Source organism: Rhinichthys klamathensis, unplaced genomic scaffold, assembly GCF_029890125.1.
Source record: "Rhinichthys klamathensis goyatoka isolate OS25496 unplaced genomic scaffold, OSU_Roscu_1.1 h1tg000103l_1, whole genome shotgun sequence".
NCBI classification, from domain to species: domain Eukaryota; kingdom Metazoa; phylum Chordata; class Actinopteri; order Cypriniformes; family Leuciscidae; genus Rhinichthys; species Rhinichthys klamathensis.
In genome coordinates, this window is record NW_026606642.1 from 3,833,106 (window position 1) to 3,848,785 (window position 15,680).

The 15,680-nt window shown below is 35.7% G+C and overlaps 1 protein-coding gene across 1 annotated transcript; it reads right to left on the bottom strand.

Annotated features, from left to right (window-relative positions):
- Positions 1-7,497: 7,497 nt before the first annotated feature.
- On the bottom strand, positions 7,498-10,399 carry LOC130087014 (uncharacterized). Its single transcript, XM_056253215.1, has 5 exons — positions 10,396-10,399; positions 9,785-10,111; positions 9,021-9,359; positions 8,398-8,511; positions 7,498-7,577 (listed from the first exon to the last, which is right to left on the bottom strand). Exons 1-5 carry the CDS (start codon positions 10,397-10,399, stop codon positions 7,498-7,500), a joined length of 864 nt encoding a protein of 287 aa, XP_056109190.1.
- Between the last annotated feature and the right edge of the window lie 5,281 nt (positions 10,400-15,680).

Genomic DNA, 15,680 nt, shown 5'->3' on the forward strand with positions numbered 1-15,680 from the left:
GAAGTATGTTTACATAACCTCTTCAAACACTGATAACATATTGAAAAGATATTTGTGTACTTTATTTTTTAGATCAAGCATTGGAATAAGATGTTTATCGGGGGAGAACACCCAACAGAAAGACCCATTCACCAACTAACGTTACAGTAAGTCAATTTTACCCACTGTTCGAAAACCTACACTGGGATAGTATTAAGTGTGATTTTCATACTGTTACTGATGGAAAGTCTGAGTAACTTTCTGTCCTTTTGTCTTTCTTCTGCTGAAGTGGCGCACTGAAAGGGGAGATTCGTGTCACCTTCATCAGTCCTTTCTTTAATCACTGGAAACATTAAGGGAAAGACCCTCAGATGCAGGTAAAATTATTTGATGGGGTTAGGGTTATTTGATTTTGGTGTACCAACTGGCATTTTTTGTGTGTGCTTCCCTTTCTATGATACACATTTCTGACTGATTGCCATGCTTTATGTGTATGTTTACATTTTTAATCATGTAACAACTAACAGTCTCAAAGATGACATTACTCAAAGATAACATTTTTACAATTGAAATAAATTTCATATACATAATATATATATATATATATTTATGTTTCCTCACAATGTCAAATGTGCTTGTTAAGTGCGGCAGCTTTTATACATTTTACAATTTTAATATGCAAGTTAACATTGTCGAGTCAGCAGGGCTAACGTTAAAACTCGCCGTTTGTTACATTATGTATTAACCTTATAAAAGTCTGTCTAGCAAATGTAACATTATGCTGGTCCTAATAAAGTTAAACCGTTATTAACGTTAGCCCTGAATGTGAAACATGCATCAGCCATCATAACATTAACGTTAAATACCTTTGGTTGACTAACATTAATTTAATAACGTTAGCTGTTAACTTAACGTTACATCTTACAAGTTACTGTTGCCTCTTGCAAACACGTAACAGTAGGGGTGTGAAGGTTATTATATAACCGTGAGAACAGTTACAGTTGAACACCGTCATTAGAACTCTAGAACCGCCAAAACCGTTATTCAAATATTTTTTACAAACATTTTTTATCATAGAGAATGTTTAAATACTATTATCAGCTTACGAGGGAAACAGAGGTGTAGAGTTAGTGGTGCTTCGGAGGCTGAGTGCTGGAGATGATTCGGGAGAGGTCTGTGCACCTTTACCGATCAGAGCGCGCGCTGACACGGAGTAAAGCCTTGTTTATACTCGACGCGTCCGTTTCTTTTACTGTCTATGGTCCGCGCGCACCTTAAAAAAATGACGCGTTGGGTGCGCAAGACCCCATTTCGCTTGGCTGTGTGCACAGGGTTTTTTGTAACAGTGCGCACGGCGCCGCATCCGAGGATGAACGACTTCATTGCAAAGTTTTTTTTTGTTAAAGGAGAACTCCGGCGCAAAATGAACCTTTGGTCTAATAAAACATTGGTACCTAGTCAACCGTTCTCTGAGATTTGTTTTCATGATAATCGAATGTAAAGAGTTTTATCTCTAAAAACTGTTTAGCGTATAACACTAGTAATGGGGGCATTTAATAAGTAAAAAGAAATCGCTAGTTAATACCACTAACAAGGCTCAAAATAGCCCCACACTAACACAGTAACATAATGAGGGTCCCTACATGCAAAACGAAGCATTGAGAACTTTGTAAGTGTACAGACCATTTAATAAGAAGATATTTTATGAAGACAGTCCACTTCGTGTATACAGACAGGAGCCATCTTTGGAAAACAGTCTCGACTAGTCAAACCACGAACGACGTGCTAAGTGAGCTGAACTGTATGAAGTTCAGTGAACTTCTGAACTGAATGAATGGCGTTCGTGGTTTGATTAGTCGAGACTGTTTTCCAAAGATGGCTCCTGTCTGTATACTCGAAAAGGACTGTCTTTATCTTTATCTTCTTATTAAACGGTCTGTACACTTACAAAGTTCTCAATGCTTCGGTTTGCATGTAGGGACCCTCATTATGTTACTGTGTTAGTGTGGGGCTATTTTGAGCCTTGTTAGTGGTATTAACTAGCGATTTCTTTTTACTTATTAAATGCCCCCATTACTAGCGTTATACGCTAAACAGTTTTTAGAGATAAAACTCTTTACATCGATTATCAGGAAAACAAATCTCAGAGAACGGTTGACTAGGTACCAATGTGTTATTAGACCAAAGGTTCATTTTGCGCCGGAGTTCTCCTTTAAGGGTTTGTTTACTGTGCAATGAACGTGTTTTGTTTTAAATAAATCACACAAAGTTTTTTTTTTTCTTAAGGATTTGTTAACTGTGTGTGATTCATTTAATGGAAAGCACATTCACTTCTAGTCGTCTTGCTGTTAATTTTAAATAAACGTAGAGCAAGTAGCTAATCAGTGTCTGCTCGTTTATTCCAACTAAGTTGTCCTATAACAGACGAACGTCGCAACGCATACAGTTCAATTTTCATTCAAGCTCCAAACTGCAATTATTGTTAGGGGGCAACCTAATGGCTCTGCTCTGGCGATTTTTACAAGCATGATACATCTTATCTATTTTTCAGGACAATGCCTGGTGAGAGCCACTACAGAGGATCATAGCCATCGTTGGAATTTTGAAAGGACGTGGGTGAATATCAATCTGCCAAATGAACTTTTTTAGCATGCACATTCACATCTGTATATTAATACTGATTATATATTAACTTTGTTTGTCACTGGAAAGAACTTAGCTTCTGAACTAAGAACAAAGAACTTTTTGACTGAAGGACTTGACCGTATTTTATGTGCATTTTAGCCTATGTGCATTTTAAAGTAAACCCCATGCCGTAATGGAAAAAGTATGTACATATATTGGCCAGTTGCTTGTAATTGCTATCAAATATTGTTTACATAAAATAAACATGTGTATTTTTACATATATTGGAGAAATGCTTGTAATTACTGTCTATTAATGTGTATATAAAGTTAACCCATACATTGAGTAAATGTCATGTTGATATATTGGAAAGTTGATTTTAATTAGTATAAAGCAATGTTTATACAAAGTATACCTCATACATTGATGTTAAAAGTATATAGAAGGTAAAGCCCCATACATTAAAGGTACAAATATGTAGAAATATTGGAGAGTTGCCTGTAATTATTGTCAAATAATGTTTATATAAAGTAAACCCCCTTATTTAAATGGTAAACATGTAGAAATATTGGAGAGTTGCTTGTTATTACTGTCAAATAATCTTTATATAAAGTAGCACACTGTATTTAAATGGTACAAATATGTAGAAATATTGGAGAGTTGCTTGTTATTACTGTCAAATAATCTTTATATAAAGTAAACCTGCATACATTAATGGTAAAAGCTTGTAAATTTATTGGAGATGTGTCTGTAATTACTGTCAAATAATGTTTTAATAAAGCAATAACTGTTAAAAATATGTTTCTGAAACTTAATATCACAAGATCTTGTTTTTTTGTACAGGATAAAACCAATATTTAACAGGAATTTACTGTAAATAGATTGAATAATGACATAAAATAAAAGTTTAAATCGATCAATATACTGGTATTAGGCTTTAAATTAGGGTATCTGAAGGTAATTATACAACATTTTCTGTGTGTTTTACATAGAAAAGTCTTTACTTTGACAAGGAGTTCTTGTAGATGGATTGGATTATCCTAAAAATATACCAAATAATACTGTATTAAAACAGAAGTCTTTGTTTTAATTATGTAATTTTAAGGTATTTCTGCAATATTTGTAAGTTTTTATACAGATTTATACATTCGTTTAACATTCAACAGACATTTTTTTATGAGATTTTATTTTTTTTCTACAGCAGTTTGACTGTAAAAATACAGAAAATATTTACGGTAAATATCCGTTTTCAAAAAACAACATTTTTCTGTAAAATAATTTAAGTTTTTTTACTGTAATTTGACGGTAAGTGGTTGGCAACTTTGCTGCCAGACTTTTTACCGTTATTTTACGAAATTTTTTTTTACAGTGTATTACCATTACTGGAAAAACCCTGAGAGAACCTTTCCAGAACATTAGCTGAGTTCTGAGATCAACATTCCCTGATCGTATGGGCTTTCGCACCGGAGGAACCTTATCCTGGTTCCTGTAGAACTATTGGCGGAAGTTCACGGATTTTGGCGTGTTCGCACAGCAGGAACTATAGGAACGGTTTTAGGAACTCCTTTTGGAGGAACTAATTTAGCTCCTACTTCAGTGTAGGGTCTAAACCAGCACTATAGACGGGTTTCTTGTATACTTGTCTACAAAACTGGATGCGCACACACTCAGGGGGCAAAACCGCTAACAGGTGTTCTGCCGAGTTCTGCACGCACCTCACGAGAGGCAACAGTCATTTAGCCTACAACATCTGTTCTGCCCAATTATTGATCACCATTAATTAAGCCCACAAATAATATTATATCGTTTTTAAAAAGTACTTGGGGGTGTATGCAATTATTGTCATGTAACGTTAGAACTCGGCTTAACACCTAGAAGACTGTAAGGCACTTAATTGTAATTAACAAAGATGTCACATTAATTGTGAATTCCTGTTGACTCAATAATAAACTGCCATTTTAGAGTTGGATCTGTTGCGTTTCATTTGCATATTAATGTAACATTATCGAAAACGTTAGCTAACAACAGTTGACTATTAGGCTAAGTTATAATGATAGTCATCAGGGACCAGTTGCATAAACATAGCCATTATGCTAAGGCAGTGTCTTAAGAACTAGTATGACCAACTAGCAGTTAGTTAGGGGTAATCAGTCTTACTGTTCGGTATCAAATTAGACCAATGTACGTTTCTATGTAACTAACTTAAAAAAGTTATGAACAGTCTTGAAGAAAAAAATTGGATGACTAAATTGTAAGACTAGTCTTAGCAGTTTATGCAACTCGCCCCAGATCTCTGAATTAAATTGTCCAACTAAGTTTGCTAATCATAAAAACATGACATACCCTATGAATTCATGAACTTTGTTGGTTTTTGAGCCTTTCTATCTTAAATGTGTTTACGACAAGGCTATGTCACGACCTGGCACATTTGAAGGAAATTTTATACTGTAAACATACTGTATTATACATGAGACGTGTGACAGCTAGCTAGGTGTGTGACAGTGAGGAAATGGCTAGCATCAATTACTTTGGAAGCCGAGGTAGCGCCGATTATATTAAGACATTAACTCTCAGTAACGGCGAGACATTACCAGATCACAACACCATTTCAGACCACGAATGGATCACAGATATGTCCAAGTGGATATGAAAAAAAAAAAAGAGGTTATATTAATTATAATGAATAAATATTACATTTATAGTGTATTCAAGTTATTAATATTTTATTTTCTTATTTTATTTTAAATGATTTAATTATTAAAATCAATGTACATTAAATGAATATATTAAATATAATATAATATTTTACTGCTACATTAAATTATTATATATAAAATATATATAAAATAGAAATTATTTAATAACATATGATATGTTTGATATTGTATTTGATAATTAATAATAAAATAAAAGGTCCATATTATATAGAATAAGTTTTATATTAATAATATTTATATTAATAATGCAATTGTATTATTAATGGTTTTTTCTTTTAATTATTTTAATTTAAAATGTTTTAATTATTAATAGTAATGTACATTAAATGAATATATTAAATATAATTTTTTACTGCTACATTAAATTATTAACATTCTTAAAAAATAAAGGATTTATTTGATTACTAATATTTAATAGCTAGAAATAAATAAATAAATAAATAAATAAAGGTCTATAAAATATGATAGATATTCTAACATGATAGATATAGAATAAGGTATATAGAATAAAATATATATATATATAAATTATATGTATAAAAGCTCTGTGTCATCTCGGTTTCTGCTAGATATGCTGTAAAGATCTGCTTTCTGCCCCCTAGTCGCGCGCGCATCTCTGTGAAATTGTTGCAAAGAAATCCGTCTATAGGAACTGCCAGTCATGTTAGTGTTCGCTGATTGGCCGAACGCAAGCGAAACACCAGCACCCACCATTAAAAAAAAAAGCTGTGTAAACTCACAGATTATAGCCTATCTACAGTATTTACTCCAGAAACTAACTCTACGAACATGGAACACAGTGATAGATGGGACTCTTAACCTTTACGCTGAGAAGAAAATCCAATGCAACTTTGAGGAGATCAAGCGAAACATGATAATGTATTTCTGCTCAGCTTGCAACACTGGACATCAACCACAGGGCATATACACTAATAACTTCATGTCTACTTTCTATGTATAACAGTTCTATATAATAACATAAATAGACAGGGCTTTTAAACAGATTGTAAACTAAAAACGGAGAATGCGAGTGGACACGCACCGTAATAAGGGAACCATTAGTTCTCGGGGAATTACAGTTTCTACAGCTAGGCCTACCCAGGCAGTGTGAAAGCCCCTGGTGTAGAGAAGATGCCATTGCTAACATTTAAAAAATGCAACATAATCAGGGATTCAACAATGTCAATAGTACAGACTGAATTGCAGTCTAGTGAATTGCAGATATATAGTCTGTGAAGAGCACTAACATCTTGCAATATGACATTTTTAGGCCAAAATGCCAGAGAGAGAGAGAGAGAGAGAGAGAGAGAGAGAGAGAGAGAGAGATGCAACAGAAGAACTTCTGTTGCATTGCTCTTGATTGCTGATCGTTCACTCACCACATGCATAATTTGGATTAAAACAAAATCGTAAAACTAAGGGGCTGTTTACACGACACCGTTTTCAACTAAAAACTAAAAACTTTTAATGCGTTTTGGCAATTAATTTACACGAGACCGGCATAACACAGTGGGTTATATCTTAATGAACGTAAACAAAGAAAACGTTTGTACAGTAGGGCAGGCCATATTGGACCGCATGCATTCGGTCTTAAAGGAACAGCAGCTAATAAACCTGCTGCTGTTTTTTTTTTTACTGATAATCAAAATACAAAAGACCAAGTAATCCCTCACTGCTATCAAATTAACTACTTTTGTAAGTTTATAAAGATTCATCTATATTTCATTTCTACAGTGATTCTACTGCACATAATCAGGTCCCAAATCAGGACAAATTGAGACTTTGGCGGCTTCACTTTTCACCAGTGAAGGGCTGTTGTCCATCTTTTTTTACAGTCTATGGATGAAACTCAATATTTAGTAAATTTCTTTTGTATGTTTGTATGTTATCAAGGCAAACATGTCAATTATACTTGAGGTAGCTTCGGTGATTATCATCACGACTTTCTCCTGTTCTGAATGCACATGTAAAAGTTTTGTTCTAAACACAATTAAAGGAGCCTTTTCACATTTCCACGAAAAAGTAAACTAATATGGCATCATGACATTATTTTGCTGAAAGTCAGAAAATCATCTTCCATTTCCTTTTTCTTAACTTTCTCATCTCTCTTAATGTTCCTTTTCAGTGACACTATTAAAATAATAATGTTACTATGGAATCTCATCATCAGCTGCGATCAGTGACCCATCAGTCTGACCAGTGGACGTCCCGTTAGCTCCTGTGGATTGCCAGTCGGTTGAAGGGACATCAGATCTCCTGAAAGTCAGAAACAGATTCACAGAAGGTAAAGCAAATGTTCAGGATTGATGATTCAGTTTCACAAACACAAAACAGTGTTTTTCTCTCTGATGTTTGCTGAATGTAAAGACCCTGTTCTTCATTCTGAAGTAAAACACCACAAGATCAGCGCTCTCTTAAAGTGACACTTCTCCAATTTTCAACTTGCTTTGTATTTTTATAATGACGGTAGTATATGTAATTGAACAAAGTTTACTCGTTCTCCAAGTCGACACTATTATGACTACAAGTTTGCTAAGAAGTGTTTCCTCCTAAAGCAAGGCCGGTAAGTGTATCCATCAGACTGGTGTGAGTGGCCTTGGACAGCAACATGCCCAGTGCATTATGGGTCTTGAAGTTTTTCTACCGATTTGGCAAAATGGAAAACAACAGCATTTTTTCTTCTGTTTTCTCTAGTCACGTGGCACCCATTTAAAAAAAGTTTTTCACCTTTCTACGGTATAGACGGCAAGATTTTATTGAAAGCCCATTTCGCCATCATCATTGGTGTTTCTATGTAATGATTTCTGAATGAAACCAATCATGGTTTCAGATAGAAAACTTCGAACAGATAAACACCACTTACAGATCTCCATCTGTTATAATCGTTCTGTCTTCAAAAACTGAATTTAAGTGCTCACAGTATCTCACCTGATCATGGCGCGCTGTCCAGTTTCCTGTTTAAACAACAAACTCTTACGTTGGTCAATTAAAATTACAATATGTACTTTTACAAGACTCTTTATGCACAATAAATCTAATATTTTGGAAGATCAGCTCAGCTGTATGTAATACTTGCCTGTTTGTTTTGATCTGTGGTGACAGTAAATCCCAGCAGCGACTGCAGCCACAAACAGAACAACAGCACATATTCCTCCTATAGCAGCTGAAGATAAACCTGAACCTGGAGGAGCTAAAGACACACACTATTACTAGAGATCAACTCTACCAATCCACCTTATTTTTCAACGCAGAAGTAATGCGTTTTCTCTGAATGTGTGAGGCTTCTGATTTATCATCTGCTATAGGGAATCAACGAGAAGAATATCAAACTGCAGTAAACTGTAAAACGGTTTGCGCTACAAACCAGCGTGTTTCTAATTAAGACAGTACATCAAAATAATATGGTTAGAAACACCAGGTTGAAACATTAAGGAGCATAATGATCTGTTTTAAACCGCTAAAAATAACTGGAAGAGAATGACACTGGAAGTCAGACACATTAAAATTACAAATGGCCGCACTCGTTCTTACCTGAAAAATAAGGTGGATACTTTTGTCTGACATTTACACCTGTACATATGGAGTCCAAAATCACTTTTTAAACAGGCCACAATGAAAACATTTACTGTTTGGATTTAAAAATAGTACATTTTGAAACTGCTTAAGGCAAAATGCATTTAATAATTAAACGAGACTCACCAGTGACAGAAACACTGAAGCTGTTAATGATGCTGAATCTGCTGTTGCTGATCTGTAGTTTATATTCTCCAGAGTCTGTGTTTCTGGTGTCTGTGATGGTCAGAGATCCAGTCTGATGATCCAGCTTCAGTCTGTCTCTGAATCTCTCAGTGTCTTTATTACACTGAACATCTGTACAGATCTTACTGAGATCTCTATTGATTTCAGCGATGATAATCTCATTAATATACCATGTTATTGAATCATTCAGTTTTCTCATTACACCACTGTATAAAGTGACAGATTCTCCCTCCATCACTGACTTTCTCTTCACTTTATCTCGTTCAGCAGCAGAAACACCTGAAACACAAACCAACAGATGATTGGAGGATCTTTTTGGGGGGAAAAGACACACAACAGAACTGTTTTCTTTTCCCTGAGAACTGTGGATATGAAAGTGATAAAACATTCTCTCTTGACTTTCAGTCTGAAAAGCAAAATGTATCCACATTTTGTGCCAAAAGCTGTACTCAAGTAGAAGTAATAATGTTATTAATACTTGATTAAGAATAAAATAAAAAAAGTATCCAATGAACAGACTACACATAGCGAGATACTACAGTAGTCAACATTTGAAGTGGATCAAAGCCTTTCAGAGAGAGAGAATCTAAATTAATGTACAGGTAAAGAGAAAAAACACCTCTGAATGTCAGCAAAAATATCCCTAAACATATTAATGACGAGATTTGAATGTACAAGATATGCATTTAAATATAATGACTCACCATATAAAATAACACTGAAGGTCTTTTCACTGTCGCTGCTGCCGCTGCTGATCTGTAGTTGATAAACTCCAGAGTCTGTGTTTCTGGTGTTCATGATGGTCAGAGATCCAGTCTGATGATCCAGCTTCAGTCTGTCTCTGAATCTCTCAGTGCCTTCATTACACTGAACATCTGTACAGATATTACTCTGATCTCTATTGATTTTAGCAATGCAAATGTCATTATAATACCATCTAATTCTGTCTTGTTGGTTTGTTTGAACACCAGTGTTTAGAGTGACTGAATCTCCCTCCATCACTGACACTTCATCTGTAACACCAGACGCACCTGAAGAAGAAATCAACAGTTCATTATAAGCAAAATAAAATAAAATAAAAAATAAAATAAAACCACAGGAAAGTGCTGTGAAAATGTTTTTTTTTTTTTGGGTAGATAAATATGTCTGGAACAGCAGAAGAACATCATTGAATCACACATTCACTCATCAAACAAACATACATGAGTCTTATTGACGAACTTATGCAACTTAATGACCATCATACAACACATCCTGATTCATAATTTGTCCCCCATCTTGTCAAGTACTTTCATACTGAAATTCATAACATTACCCATTATGAATATGTAATAGATGGATATTATCCATGAAATGTTTTTACTTTGTACTTTATTAAAAAGTTGTTATTCTCTAACACATTAATATACAAGACATTTATTGTTTTTATTTTTCCAGGTAAAGAAAAAAATACACATCTGAATATCACTGGAAAAATATCAGTAAAACAATAATGATGTGATTTTAAGGTAGGGTGGGCAATTTCGGAGAGTTTAGCAATAGCGAGTTAGCTTTGAAAGCACGAGATCCCACCCTCCCTTCCCAGAGTCTTTAAAGCCACACCTCCTTTAAAATCACATGAACACACACAGCCAGAGCAGAGCGTCACAAGAGACGGCATTACATTACCTCGTGTCTCAAAGCACAGAACATTACAATAATAATAAATGTAAACAAACAACAGAGCTCTAGTCTTAACACATGACTGCTGCAGATTAATTTTGTCGTTGATTGTGTTGACATAGAAACACATAAATCCGAGTCTGAGGACGTGAACGGCTTTTGTCATTAATTTTCCAGCATCTCTTGCATATTTAAAACCTTTCCAGCAGTGACTATAATTTTGAGATCCAGATTTTCACACTACGGACGACTGATGGACTCAAACGCAACTATTACAAAAACTGGAACCATTCATTAATGCTCAAGAAAGAAACAATGCATAAAGAGCCCTTTTGAATTGGGTGATCGGGGAAAACAGTACTTGTTTTGTCTCCTGGGAAACATGCAAATACACGTAGTTTATGAAGGGCAGTACTGAATAAAAAAAAGAAGAAGATATTTTAACTAAATAAAATGTTCAAAAGTTTACACCCCCAGCTCTTTTTTTTCCATTTTGAATGAAGAAAACAAAAGCATACAATAAACAACAGCATAATCTTCAGATATTTAAGGGGGTTTCCTGCTGGACTAACAGGGACTTACTTCACTGCTCACATCACTTATGTTACATAAGTGTATAAGGAGAACAATAGAAGCAGTTAAACCAGGAGCCAGGAGAACAATAGAATAGAAGCAGTTAAACCAACAAAAGAACAACACTAGTGTTCTCCTGGCTTCACTGCTTCTATTGTTCTCCTGGCTAAAAAAGCGTTTGTTAAATAAATAAATGTAAAAATAGATGAACATTACCCATAGAATATTGCTACATTGAAGTTGTTTTTCTACCAAATATGATGTTTTAATTTACATTTTCTATGCATTTGCCAGCAGTTTTTATCCAAAAACGACTCTCTATGCAATTGCTTGCATTCAAGGTACATTTGATCAGTATGCAACATTTACTCACGCTATGATGCCATGTAGTTAAAACACGAATGACACCTATTTACAATCATAGTAATGTCAAGTGACGTCACACTTGTGATACACGAAGTGCATTATGGGTGTAGCCGCCATTTGTAAGGTATCGATGCTGGAGAATTGTGTTTTTCATTCTTTTTTTCAAACTAAACCATCCTTAACATGACATTATCATCATCATCAATACATCAAACCTATCTTTGCTGTTACTACTGTGTCCATCGGTGGGAATGCAAATAAATCCTGTACACAGCCGTTGGTGAAATGCCCGTGGGTTTTAAGAGATTTATAGTTTTTTTAATTGTTCACTGGTATATGCGCTTACCATAAACAAGATAGTTGACAATGTCCAAGTATGAGGATGAGGAAAGCAATGAGGGATCAGCACTCCAACTCACTGCAGTCAGCTAATATATGGATCTATGTTCTGAATGGATGACAATTTCTCCAAATAACGGTACCTGCCATATTTATCGAGTTTATTGCGGTACGGCATTTTCTCAGTTTTCTTGCGCTTCTCCAGTTTTGCGAGTTATTTACTTGTTATCTCTACTCTTGTAATCTCTTCAATGCTCACAGTCAGTAGCGATACCGCAAAAATGGCGCAGCGGTGACGTCACACACAACAAGGGGGTAATCCATCGCCCGGAAGTTGAATCCGGCCGCGTACCGCCATATTGTAGCAGAACTTCACTTGCGTTAGCATTCCATTGACTCCCATTCATTTTGGCGTCACTTTGACTGCGAATAACTTTACATCTGAGGCGTTTAAAGACTCCATTTGTCCATTATTTATTTCTAAAGAAACACGACAATGTATAAAGGGCTCCATTACCCATTATGGCCCCGTAGAAACAGTTTTTGTAAAAATAGGCTAACGATTGCGTCATAACCACTCGACTCTCTGTCGCACTGTAGAGAAATTACCGTACCCTTATACTCTCTATGGTACAGACAGGAGGCGTACTGGCGTTACAATTTAAAATAAATACTATACAAAATAATTAATCAGAGATACGTACTCCTGCTCACTCACGCCAAAGAACTCTTTGCTCAAGCTTGCCGTCTCTGCAAGATTAACGTTGGCAGTTTGCACGCACAGCTACTAGAAGATTTACATCTGTCAGACAGGTTGCCACGTCATCAAGCTTAGCACGTCAAAACTCGGTTTGAGTCTGCGCGGCAGGAACGGAAGTGCTAAAAAATCGCCAAAAATGGGCTTCACTTGTGTCAATTGAGTTCCAATGAGATGGCTCTGTCCACTTCTTATACTGTCTATGGTCACACACAACAAACTCACGCGTCTGACAAAGACCGATATGTGATCAACTTGCATTGTATTTGAGTTAAAGTTCAAACTTGATGAACCCCTTCATTGTTAACGTACGTGTCTGAAACACTGCCAGCGGGATCATTAAACGGGACTTGTTTGCCTGAGCTCACAACAGGTTTGTCAAGCGAATACGCAAATATCTTTGCGAGGGAACGCAAGATTTAAATAAATAAATAAATAAAATTCTCCCATCCAATTTTTCCCCCACCACCACCATGCAGTCCGTAATAACACACATCGCAAAATACAAACGCATTTCTGTGGAATTTATAACAATGAGATACAAACTATCACTTTCGTTTTTACCGTCGGCCGGAAGAGAGATTTTACCTTAAAAAGTCTATATGGTCCAGTAAACCCCAGATCAATAAGAGCCAAATAAAGATGCTTCATATTCGACACATTTCCTTAAACATCCAGTTTCCCTGCGTCCCAATGTCCATATACGATCCTAAATACATGTCAGATTAAAATAAGTGTCTCAAAGCATGCTTTAAAATGTCTGGGCGGATCGATGCTGTACGTAGGCCTATCGATACTTTCTATACTGACGTGATATCTTCTTCTTTGTTGCGTTTTCTGGCGGGCGGCACCTATGGGCGGCACCAGCTTTATGATGCATTACCGCCCTGACGTGGTATAGAAAAGGATCGATCCTCATATATAAATAGGCTATCGATCCAAATGTGTGTGTGTGTGTGTGTGTGTGTGTTTTTTTTTTTTTTTACCAGTAATTTTTATTATTTAAGCACGCAATTCAGTACGTAAAATAAACGTGTAAGTGGAAAAATAAGCGAATGTTAGCGAATAATTGTGTAGGATAGAACTATTTATCCTAGTCATCTGGATACAAGACGAAAACAATCAATCACCGAGAGCGTTCGATGCTGGTGCTTCGCTGAGCTCGCAGAAGCTCGTGAGCTCGTGCGTTTGGGAAATGAAGTCTTGCTTAGATGACAGAGAAACAATCGGGAGTTATTTCGCAATAAACAAACTAAACGTGTACATAACGGTTCAAATTGTTGACGTCAGTAAGATTTTTAAATAAAATTAATATTTTTATTCAAGGATCGATGCATTAAATTGATCAAAAGTGACAGTCAAGGGTTTTACACTGTTAAAAAAATATCTATTTCATATAAATGCTGTTCTTTCAACTTTGTTCATCAAATAATTCTGCAAAAAATGTATCATGGTTTCCACAAAAATATGAAATTGTTTTAAACATTGATAATAATAAGAAATGTTTCTTGAGCAGCAAATCAGCATATTAAAATGAATTCTCATCATGAAGGATCATGAGTAATGATGCTGAAAATTCAGCTTTGATCAGGAATAAATTACAGTTTACTATGACAAAACAGATAGCCTATGCTAAATTGTAACAATATTACAGTTTTTTTTACTGTATTTATCAAATAAATGCAGAAGAGAATTAAAAATCTTACAGACCCCACACTTTTGAACAGTTGGCTAATGTACAATAGTGCCTTTACTATAATTAGGGTAGTTCGGAAAAAGTCACTGACTAATTACAGGTGAGAGCACTTAATCAGAAAATATTTAGTGGTCATGAAAACGTATTCAGATTTAGCATATTAATGATGTATTCACCTCATAAATCATGACACACTGCTCTAGCACAGGAAAGTGCATCTAAGTTCAAGTGCATGCTTTTAAAGTTACAAAGTATTGGTATCGGTATAGATATCGACGATATTTGCCCTGTAATTACATTTACATTTAGTCATTAGCAGACGCTTTTATCCAAAGCGACTTACAACTGGGGACTAAAGCAATCGAGTCATCGTGAAGAAGCAAAAACAACGCAGGAAGTGTTCAAAATACAAAGTTCAGCCATTGCTCAGAGTATCAATAATCAGACAAGGGAGGATTTAAAGGAGAGGAATTAATATTTTTTTATTTTGTTATGTTAAGTACTCACGGAAGAGATTAGTTGTCTTTTGAATGCTGTCAGGGATTCTGCATTCCGGATGAGGGTGGGCAGGTCATTCCACCAGCATGGCACCGTGAATGAGAATGTTCTGGAGAGTGATTTTGTGCCTCGACCTACCTGTGAGATAGGACTCAAACCAGTTGAGGGAGGTTCCAGTGATGCCCAGTGATGAGAGGGTGGACAGCAGGATCTGATGGTTCACAGTGTCGAAGGCAGCAGACAGATCCAGGAGAATGAGAACTGATGATTTGGAAGCAGCTTTTGCAATCCGTAGTGCCTCTGTGACCGACAGTAGTGCAGTCTCGGTACGTGCCCTTTCTTGAAACCAGATTGGTTTCTAGCTGGTTGGTCAGAGACAGGAAAGATGACACTTGGTTGAAAGCAACTCGTTCAAGTATTTACTTGGTATCGGATCATACCGAATTTTGCAGTATCGCCCACCCCTGGAAGTCCTCCGGTAGATTTTTGAAGTTCTTCTGTTGTTTAAATGGCGGTTGGCAAACCAACTAAAAGGTGCATTGTCCGCCACCTACTGGATTGAAGTATGGAGCACTACTTGGTTACACTTTGTTGAAAAAATTAATAAATATTTTTTACCAGTCCTCTATCAATCAAAATTTTGAATAATTCCTCATGAATTATATCATTTGTTCCATCTAATATTAATATAATATAGGCCGTTGAGCAG